The sequence below is a fragment of the Argiope bruennichi genome, chromosome 5, assembly GCF_947563725.1.
Source record: "Argiope bruennichi chromosome 5, qqArgBrue1.1, whole genome shotgun sequence".
In the NCBI taxonomy this organism is placed as follows: Eukaryota; Metazoa; Arthropoda; class Arachnida; order Araneae; family Araneidae; genus Argiope; species Argiope bruennichi.
This window is the reverse complement of record NC_079155.1, coordinates 102,196,222-102,213,304: the sequence shown is the minus strand read 5'-3', so window position 1 is coordinate 102,213,304 and position 17,083 is coordinate 102,196,222. Positions and strand designations below refer to the sequence as shown.

The window sequence follows — 17,083 nt, the reverse complement described above, 5'->3', positions numbered from 1 at the left end:
TCTTTAATATCAATATACTAATATTTTATAATAATTGAAAATTTCATAAAATTTATATTTAATTTTTTATAGTTAATAAGTCAATAGCTATTTTATTTCTTTATCTGAATTCTATTCTATTACTTTATTTATAGAGAAATTTGGGAATACGATGAAAACTTTTGAAAATACATGAAATTGTGAAAAAGATTTAATTTAAGATAATCACGGTGATGATTAAAAATATCAAAAATTAAAAATAAAAATAATTTAAAAATGAATACAAACCTGCAGTTCGAAAATCAGAAACATGACAAGAAAGACAACCAACAAACAAAATGCAATGACTGGTAAACTGACACAGTATCGAAATAAATTGCGCTTCCAAGCGGGGTAAGTGGGTTCCATTCTTCCAGTCACAGGGCTGATAGCTAAAGGGCCCTATGAGATATAAGTGAAGTTTATGCTATTTTAATAAAGCAAAATTCAAAGAACTTGGGAAAATTTCTTTGCAAACTGAGAATCCGACACATGCTCAAAATATATTCAAGGTATTGTTTCAACAAATATACATGAATAAAATGCCCATTTCTACTATTTATTGTTTAAATAATAGAAATATCCACTAATATACCATTAATCTTTGAGATTAATAACTTAGATCTACATGAATCTGGGAATGTAGAGTGTTAGATGTATTTTAGTAAATCTGATAGGATAATGAGAGAAAAAACACTTTTTCCCTTTCACAAATCAAAAAAAGGTAAATTCAACAGAAACCTGCCAGATAAAATTAATGAGAAATATAATTAAATGAAATATACTGTCATTAAAATTAATTTTTTTAGAAAAATTACAATAATAAACATGAAATACAATATTATAGTAAAAGAAGTAAAATTATAAATTAAATAAATAGTTAATTAATTTAAAAGGTAGTTAAATTTTTTCAACAGCAGCTGTTCATGTTTTGAGAAATTTTTCAATTTCAGAAATTTTGGGGAATTATAAGGATTCTAACTACACATCAATACTGGAAAAAGTGCTATAAAAATCAAAAGATTGGTTGTAAAATGAGGTTAAAAATACACTTTTGTACTCTTGAACTTGAGTATTTTCTTGAAAATTTTGGCACACTGAAGGCAGAACAAGTAAGAGAATTTATTATAATTTAAAATAAATGGAAAATGATATCAAGGACAATGAAATATGAATGTAATGGCAGATAATTGTTGTAAGCTAAGAAAAAGACATGAAATAAATTTCAAAATCTAAAGAACATACACATTACTATGTAATAAAGTAAAATTAATTTTTTGAATATAATTTCTTTTTAGATATATATCTGATTTATTAATTTGATTTTTTAAGCATTTTCTTTGCAAGTAAATTTTATTGACATTTAGTGAATTGTGTGCCTAAAAGTTTATAAAAATCCTTTGAATTCAAAACTTACTTTCACAACTGTAAAAAAAAAAAAAAAAAAAAAAAAAACATCTTTACTTGATACAGAAAATGGATATTATTTTTGTAATTGGAATAAAAAATATCAAAATTTATGTAAATAACAGTAAAAAGTTAAATTTTTTAAGGCCTGTTTAGGAAAAGACATGCAAGTTTTGCTGATACTATTTTATATGCCAAACTACTAGATCAAGAAAAACCAAGTTTTGCACACACATATTTTAAAGTAACTAAATGTACCCGAAGTAGTTTTTTTAATTTTTATTTTACTCATTTTCATTATATTGGTGAATAATTTCTTCTAGTCAAGTTCAAACTGAAATTTAAAAAAAAAAAAAAATTTTAATTGACATTTTTTTTTTAAAAATTGACCATATAACAATTAATTTTCAATTCAACCTGAATTTTCCAATACCATGATTTAAACTTTATTCTTTGCTAAACAAAAATTGAAACAGAATATTTCTGCAAACAAAATTATATATTTGGAATAAAAAATATCAAAATTTATGTAAATCACAGTAAAAAGTTTGTCTTTTTCTCTTCCATTATTTTAAGAATATTTAGTTATATTTTTTTGGTTATTTCATTTTTCAAAATATTTTATATTATTCTTTCATTCAATAAAAATAGATGAAGAAACATCATTTTTATTGTAGAAACATCAAGCCTTTTTTAAATTGTTCATTATTTTTTGTTATTGTTAAATTTTGACATTGCACACACATTTTAGTAATCTACTTGTTTTCTTGCCAATTATATTTGGATGCTTCTTAGAAAAGTTAACAATTTTTTTTATCTAAATTCAATTTTTAAATACATTAAAAATTTTTCAATTCCATCTTCTGATACAAAAATGTATTTTATGTAACAATGCATTTATGACAGTGTAATAGTTATAGGAACTGATGTTTTGGGACATGAGCTAATTTGTACAAATATATTAAAATAAAAGGGCAACCTAAGAAAATTATGATTCAGTTATACATATTTGCAAAACATAAATTAAAGGATTCAAATATGAGATAAAAGAGAGAACTAAATATAAAAGTTTGCAAAAAAAAAAAAAATGCCTAAACCAAAAATAATAATGTTTACTTAACTATTTAAAAATGCACTATTATATATAATGAATACAATTCAGGCAGACAATCATTTAAAATTAAGTAGTATACAATAAGTAGAGTTAAAACTAATACAATTATATGAGATTAACTAACATAATTATGTTATAAATGAATAACATACAGTAAAAAGAGGTCTAGGTTCTGCTAAGAGTTCATTCTGAATATCCAGTGTCCCCCACCGATAAGCTAATTCAGCACAATGTCTTTTCCAAGATTCCAAGTACAGAGTAGCCCATAAAACATTGAACAAAGCGAACACAACAAAACAAATATCTTCTGTAGCCTAGAAAAAGAATTAAGCAAGTTTAAATAAAACATCATGGCAAAATTATTAATTATAAATCTATAATCTATAATTATAATCTTCTTCATTATAAACAAAACATCATAAAAATCCTTTATAATATATTCTAATTCTCACAAATTCTTTTTCATATTTCTTAAATATTAAAATAAAAGCTACAAAATTGAGACACTTTACTATAAGTTATGAATTCTAAAAAGAAAATTAGAAAATGTATAAATATTTATTTCTTGCCCCCAATTTCGAAAACTGATGTTTGAATGCAAATATGTAATTTTACAATTTTATTCTTAAATTCTAAGTTTTGTTATTCAATATTTGTAAATATTCAAATCATATTTTTTTTATTAACTGACTTACTTCATAATATAGAATCATAAATGTTTTTTTTTTTTTTTTTTTTTTTTTGCACAGACATAAATCCCTAAATCAAAAGCCATATTTTTACTTCTTGGAAAACAAATTTTGTTGCTTTATATCTACAAAGCAGTTATCAAATATTTATAAAAATTCTTAACTAGAAATTTAAAAAGGAATTTATAAAGACAGAATTACAAAAAATATTTAGCCATTTTGAAAGCTCACTGCTAAGAAATTATATCAAATTCATCAAGTGCTAAGGGAATAAAAATCATTTGCTGCATATAAACATATATAAGAAAAATCATTCTTATATAACATAAAATATTTCTTGTATCTCTTCGTTTTATTTGAAAAATAAAATAATTCCTTAAATTTTGGAAAGACCTTAAATTGTCAGCAACATTTATCGAATATTGCATAAATCTTGTAAATAAAATAACAATTTACCAATATATTATAAAGCAATAAAAATGGATAAAATTAAAAATATATATTTTTATAGATACTATTTTAATGTATGTTAAATAAGATAAATGAATAACAGCAATATATAAATTGTAAATACTTGATCTCTCCCATAATAGCAAAGCCACAAAAATACTCCAAAGAAAGCTGGCAGTGTTAAAGCTTTGGTATAATGGCCTAACCAGGCAAAATAAATGGCAATTTTCACTCCAAAATAATCACAAATATCATCTACAAAAATAGAAATATAAGAATTATTTTATTCATAAGTATTTATGGAAAAATAACATAAAAATCAAATAAATTTTTTAACTTCATTAAAATTAACATTGAATAGCATATGGATTCTTAATAAGCAAGCAAATATTAATTTTTTTTTCATAAATGAATGGCTTGCTCTAAATTTTATGTAACACAATTTTATAATTATTTTGTGAAAAAGAATACAGTGGTGTAACTAATATAGTACAGACAATTTGCTCTGAATTATTTACAAATTCTTTAACATTTGTTAATTAAATATACATTTGTTTATAGTTTCATTTACACTTGAATTTCATAAGCAAATATAATTACACAATCTGCATTATAATAATGGAAGTATAAAACAGTTTTTTTAAAGAAAGAAATCCAGTAAATTTTTAGCAGATTAACAATTTAGGTAAATTATAGGGCATAATGATACCAGTTTTGAGATTAAAAGGATGTCATAACTGCCTTTATATAAAATATTTGAGAGAATTTTGAATAATCTAGCCTTCCAAAATCTAAAAATGGAAGCACATCGTTTAAAAATAAAATACAGTATGAGAACGTTATTTTCATTTATCAAATCAAGAAAATCTCTACTCATAATTAAAGATGATTATTTGTGTGTTGTTGCTTTACAGCCAGATCATTTAACCTACAGCTATCAAATATGGCACATGTAGATTTGTTTGAGGTTGGGAATATACATCTCAGAGCAATTTTCAAAAAAAAATTATAAATAGAATTTTAATTAATTAAAAATCAAGCTGAATTTTGGAGTTTTTCTGAATAACTTTTGAAAAAATTTATTTCACAAAAATAAATTTTACACCCTTTCAAAAATTGTTTTTTTTTTAATGAAAACAATTTACTAATCATACAGATTTTTTCTGAATTATGGCAATTTTTTTTAAAAAAACTTTTCTAATTTCCAACAATTAATTACATTATTGCCCTAAATTGGAATAACTTTCATTGTTTTATTACATATTTTATCATATGATTTTTTTTTTTTTACATTTTTTAAAGCCAAGAAAGAAAGATTCTGTTTAACAACTGTGTAGTTTACAAGAAGTATAAAAAGGTGAAATTGCTATCGCAATATAGAAGAACAAGACGTTTATGCTTTTAATAGCAAAATGATGTAATGAGACTGGTCACCATTAGAAAGGTTCATGCACACAGCAGAACATAAGCAACAGAATATAAGTTAAACATAATAGCACAAATTTAATATTTGACCAATTGTGGGAATAATAGACATGTAGTTATACCTAAACTCGATTTACGAAATTTGATTTGATTGACTATCCATTTGACTGAAATGAAATATATCCTGTATTATTGCATCTGTTGATCACCAAAGGTGACTAATAAAAAAAAAGTGCAAATTTATTTAAAAGATATATTATTAACAAATCAAAAACACAATTTCTAACTATTGGGATGAAACCTTAAATATATTTTTGAATTAAATTCTTCAACTTAGTTTATTTAGTTTTTTTTATTATTAAATATGCTGAAATTATGCATTTGATTCAACAATATAGCATACATGAAATAAGATAATAAATCTAATTCATATTCAATTTAACTTTTGATGAATACAAGGGCTGAAATGGAACAACCTTTATCTTTGTGAGGCATACAAATAAAATTTTATCCATTAAATAAATTCGTAAAATTTCCTTAAAATAAGATTAACATTCAAATTTAATTTTCATGCGAGCACTTCTTAAAAAATGCTCAGCATTTGCATAAACAGATTATATATATATTAAATCTGCCATTATACATACACACAATGATATCCCATAATTTAAATTCTAATTAATTTCCTGATTTTTTTCTTAAATCAGCCCATGTTTCCTTATTTTATTTTTATCATCCAAATAACACTTTTTTATTTAATCATTTTTAAAAAGCTGTTGACCATTGCAATCTCTCATACTCAGAGTGAAGGATAAAAAAAAAACCTTAATGTATTTGACAACATAAAAATAATCCCTATCAATCTCTTAATAAAATTAATAGCTGGAAAAATTTTGGTCATTTTGCTCTTATGATCTGATGTTAACAGACATGTTTTGGCTTTCATTCCCATATATAAATTATTTCCCTCTCATGATGAAATAAATTGAATTTATTCCAAAAGTGTCATCTTCCTGGCCATGCAAAATTATACTATATATATATATATATTAATTTATATCGGGTATTGCATGCACTTCCAATGAGATATACATTGGAATGTAGCAGCTACAATTATTCTAACTTACTTAAAGGTTGAGGTTTGAAAATAGCTTGCATCCATGTCCGTTTTAGATTGTTAAGAGCATCTGAATTGTGCAAAGGTAAAACTTGGGAAATGACTCCTTCAGCTAAGCATTTAGGCACTATTTTGAACAAGAAAATAAATATATGAATGTCATTAGCAGATGAAATTTACATAATACTTAGTAAAATATATAAATTAATTAATGTAAACTAATTCTGATCTAATAATTATAAATAATTAATTAGGGAAATATTATTCTATGCAAAAAAAAAAAAAAAAACCAAGGCATTTTACAATAAAAGTCATCTTGCTTTTTTTAAATTTTATTCCTTTTTATTATTAAAAAGTTTCAATTCAATAAGCACCTTGCCAATTTTAATTATTTTTACAACTGCTTAATGGTTCTCAAAATTTTTACATTTTAAAACATGAATAAGATAAAGTTATATCATTTTAGTGTAAAATATTCTATTATAAAATATTATTTAGAAAATTCTAACATAAGACAAATTAACTTCTTGTAATTTTTATAAACAGATAAGTCTATAACCTTTAAATAATTTATATCAAGATATAATTTACAAAACAAAGATTTCAAAGCAAGAGCTGAATGCTTCATAGAAAGAATATTCTATAAAACTTAATAGAATTTTCTTCAACGAAAACAAAACAAAATACAAACCAAAGAACTTTTCTAAACAAAAGAAAATCTTAATTAATAAGAAATACATAAATGCTATTAAATTGCCTAATCTTCTTCAACTCTTTAGCCTGAAGATTTTAATTTTTTTTTCATTCATTTTACTTTTCTGATTAAAAAAAATTATGGTTCCAATTCCAAACATGAAAAAATTTATTGTAAACTAAAAATTGATAAATACATTAAAAAAAATTAATTCATGACACCTAAAGAGAGTTATGATGTAAATTTTAATGAAATAATATAAGGCAAGATAATTTTCTTTAATATTTGAATGTGAAAAAAAAAGGCATTGGAAGGCACTCGTTTGCAGACATGACCAATATTTATGATGGCCTCCTATATGCTAACATAAATTAATCTTTTAATCTATGTTTAAGAAAAGCATGCATTAAGAGGTTAAACAATGAATCAAGGAATTCCTGCCCCCCCCCCAAAAGAAAACAAATTGGATTGTACAAGAGACTAACTAATATTTAAATTCCCACATATAGAATAAGCAATCAATATTATTTCACAAAATTTCCTCAAATCACCAGATATCATGCTAAAAGGTATAAACTAAAAAAGTATTAATTCAATCAAAAATTTACTGAAAACTTAAATTTACAGACAAATTTACATTACTATAAAAGCCACAACTTTGAGATTAATTCTCCAATAGATAAAGTGTTGAAATATGAACAAATGATTTGAGGATAATATTCATAATTTTTTTTATATTTTACTTAATATAGAAATATCAATGGTATGCATAAATTATGTTTTATCAAAAATGTTCATCACAATTTATTGATTAATTAAACATTTTATTAATTGACACAGAATATAATGTCTTAGATTTCAAAAATATCTGACCTTTAAAAAGATTTTTTTTTTTTTTTGCTAATTAAGAGTTTTAAATTTAAATGCAAGAATTTTGTGTACTTTTTATATAATATTAAAGTTTAAAATATAGGTAATTATTAAGCAAAATGTTTAGAATCCATTAAAACATTATTTATTACAAGCCCACAAATATTTATTTTAAAGACTTCTGAAAAAGATTGAAAATCCCACAGAAATTGCATTATTATATACATTTAAATACAGACATTAAATATTATTAATACTGTTCTAAAATATTTGACACTTTTCAGACATGACTGCAACTGAAGATCCAATGACACTATATTGTTTTTGAAAATCTTGAGCAAGTTTAAAATTTAGCATGTCAACTTTGTTAAGGCACCTCAAATATTATTCATCTCAGAAAACAGACAAAACATTTTAGAATTTGGCAAATTGCAAAAAAAAAAAAAAAAAAAAAAAAAAAAAAACAGCCTGTTTATTATATTTAGAATTTTTTATCTACCACATATATCAGGAATCTTGAGAATGTTAAATGTAATATTTTGACTGCATATGTTTTTTAAATATTAAATACTTCTATTTCATTTTTATTTAATCGAATATTACCAATTTAAATGATTATGATTACCAATTGGTTGGCCTTCAATGAATTTGATATGTAGAAGTTCATCTTTATCTGAAGCCCTGAGTCCATAGAGTAAATTGAGAATAATACTCTGTCTTTCCTGGCTGCTCAGAAATAAATCTTTATTTTCAGACTGATTGAAGCACTCTCTTTCTTCATATACAAATTCCTTCATACCACCACCAAATTGAGGTTTCAGAGGTTTACGAAGTCGCATCTCTTCAGCCCCTTTCAATAAACTGAAATGAAAAGAAAATATATATCCAAGTAAGATTCTAATAAGATTTATATTTTAATAGGACATATATTTTCATAAAATTTATATTTTAATACATACTTTTCATACGACGTAGTCAAATAAAATCCATATACGTTTGTATGTCTATGGTGTCTAACTTCTACCAAGAGTTCTGGGACATTTGTTTTGAGCTGTGTCAGAAACCACACTAAAGTTTCTTCAGTAGTTGACTGAGGGAATGTAACAACGACATCACAATCATGACTGGGAAGACTATTTTTCCATACTTGGCCAGCAGCTAAAAGTTGTCGAGATACAGATATCCTTTTACGTAGGAGCCTCCCAGCTATAAAATAGAACAAAAAGATATATATGTATTTTAAATATCAAAGTTAAATAAATAAAAAAAAAACTTTGCATGAAGGGGAGAATTCTTCACCTTAATGGCTATCATTTCTGTGGTTGTTTGCTTTTCTACAGCAGAAATTTGTATTTGAAAGCTGACAATTAGAACTACATGGGTATGCAATTTGTAAGTTTAACATTTATTATGTTGTGCAACAAAAAAGTGTTTAAAATGGAGTTATCATATCAACACATCAGACTGATTATGTACAATAAGTTGTAAGAAACTCTGTGTGACTGCATGTCACAAAAATATGAAAAAGTTTGAGCTATTTCTTATAGAGCAGTAAAAGTTTGGTTTTGGAAGTTTAAAGCTGAAATTTTGACAGTGAAGGTGAAGCACATTCTAGCCACCATACTGAAGTTGATTATGAGCAGATAAGACAAATTATTGATCAAGACAGATATGTTGCATTAGAGTTTGATGTTTGCCAAATAAAAAACAATAGTGAATGCTTTTAAATTCATAAATCTAATATTTAAGTTCAGTCAGTGGGTTCCACATGAATTGATTGCTGAAGCCAAGTGCAAGAGAAAAGCAGTTTGTTTGGCTGTGTTCAGAGATTGAAAGAAAAAGGAATGGAATAGAATTGTGACCTGTGATGAAAAATAGGTGGAATACAATGAAACAAGTCATAAAAGATGATGACCAGGACTTAAGGAATCAGAAATCTTAATTGAAAGATAAGCCCTAACTATTAAGAAGGTGTTTCTCAATAAGTTGTGTTGTTGTAGTGAAATTATCTACAAACCTAAAAAGTTTACAGACTATTGACAGCACAATACAACAACGCTTGTGATGTTATTCATAAAAGAGTTTAGAAGGAATGTGGTTCTTTTTCATCATGATAACACTCAGCTACATGTTAGTATGCTGACCAACTGGATGCTCTACAACCTGGTGTGGGATTTGAAGCAACATGCACTATACAGCCCAGACATGGCACCTTTGGATTTCTGTTTTTACATCTATAGATACATCTTGATCATGCAATCTGCACATAAAATGAGGAGATCATAAATAAGGTTGATCTCTCTTTTTGGACTCATGTACATCACAGTTCTTCACAGAAGGGATTGAAAAGTTGTCAAAATGTTGGAAGGCAAAAGTAGAATTGAATAAAGATTGCTATCTTCATTAGATTTGCTGTAAGTATTTATCATTTGAAAATAATTTTTTTAGTAGAAAACTTGAATTTTCTAATCAACCTAATGTTAAAAAAATGACAATCCTTTGATAATTATTCCATCTGTTCACTGACATTTAGAAAAATGCAGCAAAAAATATGAAAAATTACACAGAAATCGAAAAGATAATTAATTTAGCTACATGTATAAAAAAAAAGTATTACATGCATATAATGTTTAAAATGTGCTACACAGTTCTGCATTCTAAATTCTTAGTAATACTACAAATAAAGTTAAAAATTAATCAGCAATTCATCAAGCTTACTTTAATAATCATTACCATTATTTTTAGATAAATATGCCTAACTGATAAGAAATAGTACAAGATATTTACAATCAAACACAGAATAGTTTTCCATGCTGAAATAAAAAAATGAAAAATATATGATGTATTAAAAAAATCCTTCTTATTTATTGAAATTTTAAAGAATAATTCTTCCTGTCACTAATAATACACACATCTAAAAGGCAAGAATAATTAAATAGAACACATAAATTTCTGGTAATTGATTACAGAATCAACATTTCCAATTTTAAATTCAGAGACAAAATCAAAATACTTTCATTTCTTTCTATATAAAAATAGCCTATTTCAATTTGGTTCACAGCATCCTAAAGGTAATTTATTTTATACACAATATTAATCAGAGAAATTTTTAACCAGCTAGAGTATTCACACCTTGAATTTGTCAAAGTGCACCATGTTACTTATACGGCATGACATGTTCATATTAAGATTTTTGTTATACATTGAACAAAAATGAGTATACATTTTGTACTGAATTGATTAGATCTTAAATTTGATATGGATCTATAATTTTGATGGCAAAACAAAAAGGCACAAAATTTTATTTATTTTACAGTGTTTTTCAGCTATAATGCACTGAAACACATGGGCACATATATTAATTGACAATTGATGTGACAACAGATTACATTCAAAATTAGACATATATCTACAATTTTGGTGATAGGATCATATGCTAAAGATCACTCAACTAATTCTTTTTTCTAATTTTAGGGCATCATATGCCAACCAATAGTTATATAAACAATTTCTTGGCTATCTATCCATATGATCTAAAGTCTGATACAGATTAACAATTTTGATTATAAAAACATATAAATTTATCTAATCACTAAAATTCTAATTTGCAATCACTAGATTGCAAATGAAATTCTAAAGCAAATATTTAAATTCACTATTTGATGGTTATCAATCCCTTGTCTTAAATCTGATAAAGATTTAAAATTCTAGAAATAAAATCATTTGGTGAATTGCATCTAATTGCTTTCATTTACAAGTAAGATTCACATATATACAGTCCTTTTGAAAAAGAGTTTTATCTTGATAAAAGACTACAATTCAATGTTAAGATTATACATCAAATTTTCATACAATTAATTTGCTGCATTTTTAAGTTAATTTCATTCACAAACAGATATAACTCTAAAAATGATTTCTACAGAATCGGAAGAATTAAATATGGAAATTTATGAATATCTCTTGTCTGGATTTTTTAACCATCACAATATATATATATAAATTTCTAGCAAAATATAAGTTCCTAAACTTGATATAAAAATGGAACCATATAATATAATACTTAAATTACTTTTTAACTATGCAGAGTTCAAGAGAAATTTAAGTATTATAAAATACATAGAGAGTTAATTTTTTTACCTTTTTCAGTTGAAATAACTAAAATATTTCTAGGTAAATGTAAGTTATACATAAGTTTTTAAAAGAAAATGTTGCTTCTCCTTTAAATGTCTTCATAAATAAATAAATTCAAACGTTACAAAATATATATTATACTTTACAGTCAGTTATATTTAATACATTCACAAACAGTTATAAAATATGGGAAGAATGAAAAAGAATACATTTTTATCTTCTAGGTTTCTTTAGAAATATTTGTAGAGCAATATTTTTGTCGTGAATTTACATAACATGACCATGATACAAAAGCAATTGCTCTTGCAGCGTTGTTGTTAACTGGCTTATAAGCTATTCACTATATTTTTATTGGTTCCATAATTAAAAAAACAAATTCTTATATAATAAACCTAGAAAATAGTTTACTAAATAAACATAATTTTTTTTAGTGATGGGTATAGCTATCATTTGTATTTATGGACAGGATAAATATTTGACTGCTATAACCATACTGTCCATGAATGTGTTAAATTAAAAAGGATTTTTTAATGAATCATTACTTTCATTGAGAAAAATAAAAAATAAGAGAAATATAGTGTTAGCTTAGTTCTAGAAAACATTTTTTTTTGTCCATTTAATTAATTTTTTTTTTTTTTTTTTTTGCAAATACTTAAACAGTAAAATTCTATAAAAATATAATATAGCATTTTTATAATATTAATCAAGATTCAAAATGTTAAAGCATTATAAACTGTACGCAATACAATACAGCTATTCCTTAATTTATAGAAAATCTACAATAGTAAAAGATATTTTCCACATCATCAAATCATAGTTATTTGTATTACTTTTTGAAATCATGCTTTTCACAATTTATTTCGACAAATATATTTACCAAAATTCTTATTATTTTATCAGAATTCAATTCTAGTATTTTAAGAAATTTTTCATATTCACAAGGTAAATGTTTCTGAAAAATATTAAATGTTGGTTTAATTTAAATCCTGAATGCTTTATTTGTATCAAAATAACAGCAATAATTTTAACAACTGCTTGCTTTTAAATTTTTACAATAAATATTTTTTCAGGTTTTGACAGGAAAAAAATTATTAATAAATATTAATATTACATGAGAATATTACATGAGACATCTGTTTACTTATAAGCATACATTATGAGGGTTTTAAATAACTTTTTTTCAAAAAAGCTTGTAATATATCAGTGAAGTTATATTTTATAAATAAAACCCAGAATTTTCTTATAAGGAAATGACAATTTTTTATTCCGATACTTCCTTCAAAAAATTATCTAAAGCAAATCAATATTAGTGTATGAAATTTAAAAGTTTAATTCGATTTAACATAACAGAAAGGATTGTAGCTTTTCTAGATGATTATGGAAAAACATAGGATCTGTTACTTTATAAATCAGAATTAAATTTTTACCCTCAGAAAGTGTCATCCGTGATCCTTTTTTTCGATTGCGCAAAGTACCGCCGCTTTCAGATTTTGAACCAATCATTTTGAAAAATTACTCTTTCAATAATTTTTTTAAATATTTTCTCCAAATATAAACCAAACAACTAGACTATACCATGCTTCAACCATAAGAACACAAAAATCGTCGTAAAGAAATTTTAGTTTTGGTATGTCTAATTCCTACGCAAATAAAATCACTTCAATTGATGAGAGCTCTGTTGCCAATCGCTAAATTAAAATAATATCAAGTGGAATCAAAATAAATAATATATAATAGAAAACCTCCGTCTGGAAGAAGAAATATATCTCTCTATATATACATCAAATGTTATTTTTATTTCTCTTCCTTTATGAATAAGTTCACTCTACAGAATCATTTTAATAACTAATTAAAAGCGGATATTTTAATAGTGAAGTTAAAAATTATTGGCAACAAGGAAACTCCTTAAAATGTCAATATTTACAAATTTCTGTGTGGAATTGGCGGTGATAAAAACGGAAACTATTTAGACTTATGTTATACACAGTTCTTCTTTATTACAGGTTCGTAAGATAGAAAAAAATGGGAGACGTGAAATGTTATCTTCGTAAGATGGACTTTCCAAGTGTGGTCCCAGAAGCATTAAGACATATCCAAAAACTCTGGCTTCCGAATTGTTCATCCCAACAACTTGGCTTGATGAAAGAACTTTCGGAAGAATTTGTTTTTTTCGAAGTCGACAAATGGGGTAACACTCGTAACCAAAAACTACCTCCTATTAAGGAGCTGCAAATTGTTGAAAGAATCGCCTGGTATTTTAGACAACCAGAAAATGACCAAAAAATGGCTACTTTTCAATTTCTTTTCCCGTTCGGCTCAAAGATGCTAGATAACAGATTGCCAGTCTTGGGCAAATTATTGTCACTTGCTATAGCAACAGAAAATGGAAATGTTTTGAGTTATATTGGTACTTGGATGCAACTCTGCACTTGCGTTTCTGATTATTCGGCCTTTATAGCCAAAGCTGTAGTCCGGGAACACATAAAACCATCATCTTCTAACGAAAGAATAAAAAATTTACCAACTATATCTCCAATCTTTTGTTCGAGCTTAATATCTGCTATCACAAATATGTATTTCACAAGTTGCCCTCCAGACCATATTATTTGTATGGTATTGGAATGGATCAATTCAGCTCCAAATTTATGTTTCTCGCCATTTAAATTAAGTATACCAAGTTCGTTCAATTTTCCAGGACCTCAAACTCCAATACCTGGTTTAATGTTTTGGTGTATATTGTCCCCATTGTATAAAGAAGTGTCAGAAAGTTCTAAGATCAGCGATGGTGATGATAAAATTTTTTCATCATTATTATTAGCTCTCTTAAAGTGTATGACCAAAGCCATGCCATCTCAGGATCCATCGTGGTGTGAAGCTGTCTCAGTAACTAGCATTATTGTTATAGCAGAGACCTTGAAGAAAATGAGTTACGTCTCAAAAGATCGTCTTGATACATCTCTTGATAGATTTGCCATGTGTGTTGAAGTTGCTTTGACTACTAACTGTTTGCATGTTCAACCTGAAAAAATTGGGAAATTGTTTGCCCATTGTTTGCAATTGCCATATAATAGGCCTTTGAAAATTGTGCTTCAAAAATGGGCCAATACAAAACATTTATGTTAAAATTTAATTTTTCTCTTCGTGTAGCACTATAAAATGTTGAAAAAATGAACAAAATGTTCTCCTTAATTATTTATGGGGAAATTACTGATTTATTTATAAAAAAATATAAAACTAAATAAAATTTTTAAAATTTGTTATTGAAGAAATAAAATGATGCTAAGATGCACTATTTATATTAAAATATATTTTAAGAAATAAAGAAACTAAAAAAAAAACTATTCATTTCAAGTTCAGGGTAAAAGTTTACAATTGGGTAGTCCTTGATTTTTTTTATGCCAAGATTGGTTATTTTCGGTCGGTAACCCAACAGTAACGCCAGTGGAAACAAAACATTATGGAAACCAGAAGTAGTGCTTCATCACTGAAATTTATTGCCAACTGAAGGGGCACCCAAATCTACACTAGAACCAAGTGCAGTTATAGCTGTTAAATATCACAGATCTTCGTAGTTATATATTATGAACAATACTTATGCATTATTATTCATCATGTTGATTATATGTTTAAATTATTTATTGATAATATTTGCATTAAAAAATTAAATTAGCATGAAACCTTTTGACAAATTGAACATTTTTAAAATTTTACCTAAAAATAGAATAATTTCAAATAATTTTAAGAAAGATTTGTTAGTGCATATTACAAAGTATAAATGAAGGTTAAAATTCTAATTTGGAGTTAATAACCATTTTTTTTAAAATCATAGCAGTACTGGAAAATTTGTCAAAATAATGAAATTGATTTAAATTTCTTTACATCAATAAAAAGCATTGTTGTAAATAGAATTTAAAATATTTATTTCATTAAAGAAAAAAGTTACATTGAAATAAAATTGATATTATTTAAAAGCTAATTTTAAATGTGGGTATATTTTCATATCTGTACAATAATGTGAACTGAATTAATTGAGAAAAGTCATTACATTTTTTATTGATTGAAAATTCAATTAAAATTTTGAAAAACCTTCTAACGAGAGTGCCCCAAAAATAACCAATGTTTTATTTCAATTTTCTTAATGAATCAACCAATGGTTATTTGCCATTTATTTAAGATTAGATCAAAATTATAATCTTTTAATTAATCAAGCTTACTGTGGGCATTGATCTAAAGACTAACTCACAATGATATTTTATGTTCTATCCACTTAATATTTTGGTGAATTAATCTAATGATTTTGTCAATTGATAAATAATGATTTTAAGAATACAAAAAATTAATATTCTTCTGAAAACTGGACGAATCCATAAAAGTTCGCAAAAATTGAAAATATTTAGATCTCTTGAAGATAAAGAAATGTGCATTCCAAGTTTTCAATGTGTATTTTTAGGAAATTTAGTAATTCCTAGACTTAATAAGCTAGCCTAATGCAACAATAGCCAGATAAACAACATTCCCTTTTAATATTTAAAAATATAATTGTATTGCAGATATTCATTTAAATGGTATTGTAAGATCATATCATAAAAATATTATGAAAGAAAATGAATTTTATAAAATTGTTTCAAAAGTTTGGAATGAAATTTTGAGAAATTTGCTCAGAAAATTTACAACAATATTTAATAAGGATTTAAATGAGAAATTCAAACAGTTGTCTATGTTAAAATTTTTACAAACAAAAATGAATGTTGAGGAATTGTATATTCTATTGATGTATTGTGTGTACTGTTTAAAAATTGTTGTTAGAAAGTACACACAATATACTTAATTAAGTAAAAATACCACATGTATACAGATAATATAAATAACATTTTTTTAACCATACAAATTTTAAATACTGATAACATGGAGCTTCTTTTACACTTCATCTAATAAATAAAAAAAAATTCTGTGCTCTTTGAAAATAGGTATAATACTTTATTTCTAAACAGCCGTCTTTGGCGACTAGTTGGTTTGTTGAAATTAATGGTTGCAAAATATTTTAAATAATTTTTGGTAACTTGATCTTAATGGCTTGAATTTCAAATTTTGATAGATGTATAACTCGCATTATTTCAGAAAGCCATACATCATTTTGTTCATTGTATTCTATTTTATTCTGTTCAGTG

At 25.2% G+C, this 17,083-nt stretch overlaps 2 protein-coding genes across 3 annotated transcripts in view; one reads left to right on the top strand and one right to left on the bottom strand.

The window, feature by feature from the left end:
- Positions 1-17,083, bottom strand: part of LOC129968812 (anoctamin-8-like) — a 39,237-nt gene that overhangs the window by 15,862 nt on the left and 6,292 nt on the right. The window contains exons 1-7 of one of the 2 annotated variants that reach the window (XM_056083078.1): positions 13,343-13,522; positions 8,744-8,990; positions 8,410-8,645; positions 6,231-6,347; positions 3,803-3,933; positions 2,692-2,853; positions 268-420 (exon numbers count right to left, since the gene is read on the bottom strand). In XM_056083078.1, the coding sequence (XP_055939053.1) occupies positions 268-420; positions 2,692-2,853; positions 3,803-3,933; positions 6,231-6,347; positions 8,410-8,645; positions 8,744-8,990; positions 13,343-13,418 (1,122 nt within the window). In that variant the 5' untranslated portion in view covers positions 13,419-13,522. Of the gene's footprint in view, positions 1-267; positions 421-2,691; positions 2,854-3,802; positions 3,934-6,230; positions 6,348-8,409; positions 8,646-8,743; positions 8,991-13,342; positions 13,523-17,083 lie in introns of those variants that run through there. The other variant, XM_056083079.1, reaches the window with a different exon arrangement.
- LOC129968813 (integrator complex subunit 15-like) lies at positions 13,826-15,599 on the top strand. Its single transcript, XM_056083080.1, has one exon. The coding sequence runs from the start codon at positions 13,938-13,940 to the stop codon at positions 15,036-15,038; it is 1,101 nt and encodes a 366-aa protein (XP_055939055.1). The 5' UTR covers positions 13,826-13,937; the 3' UTR covers positions 15,039-15,599.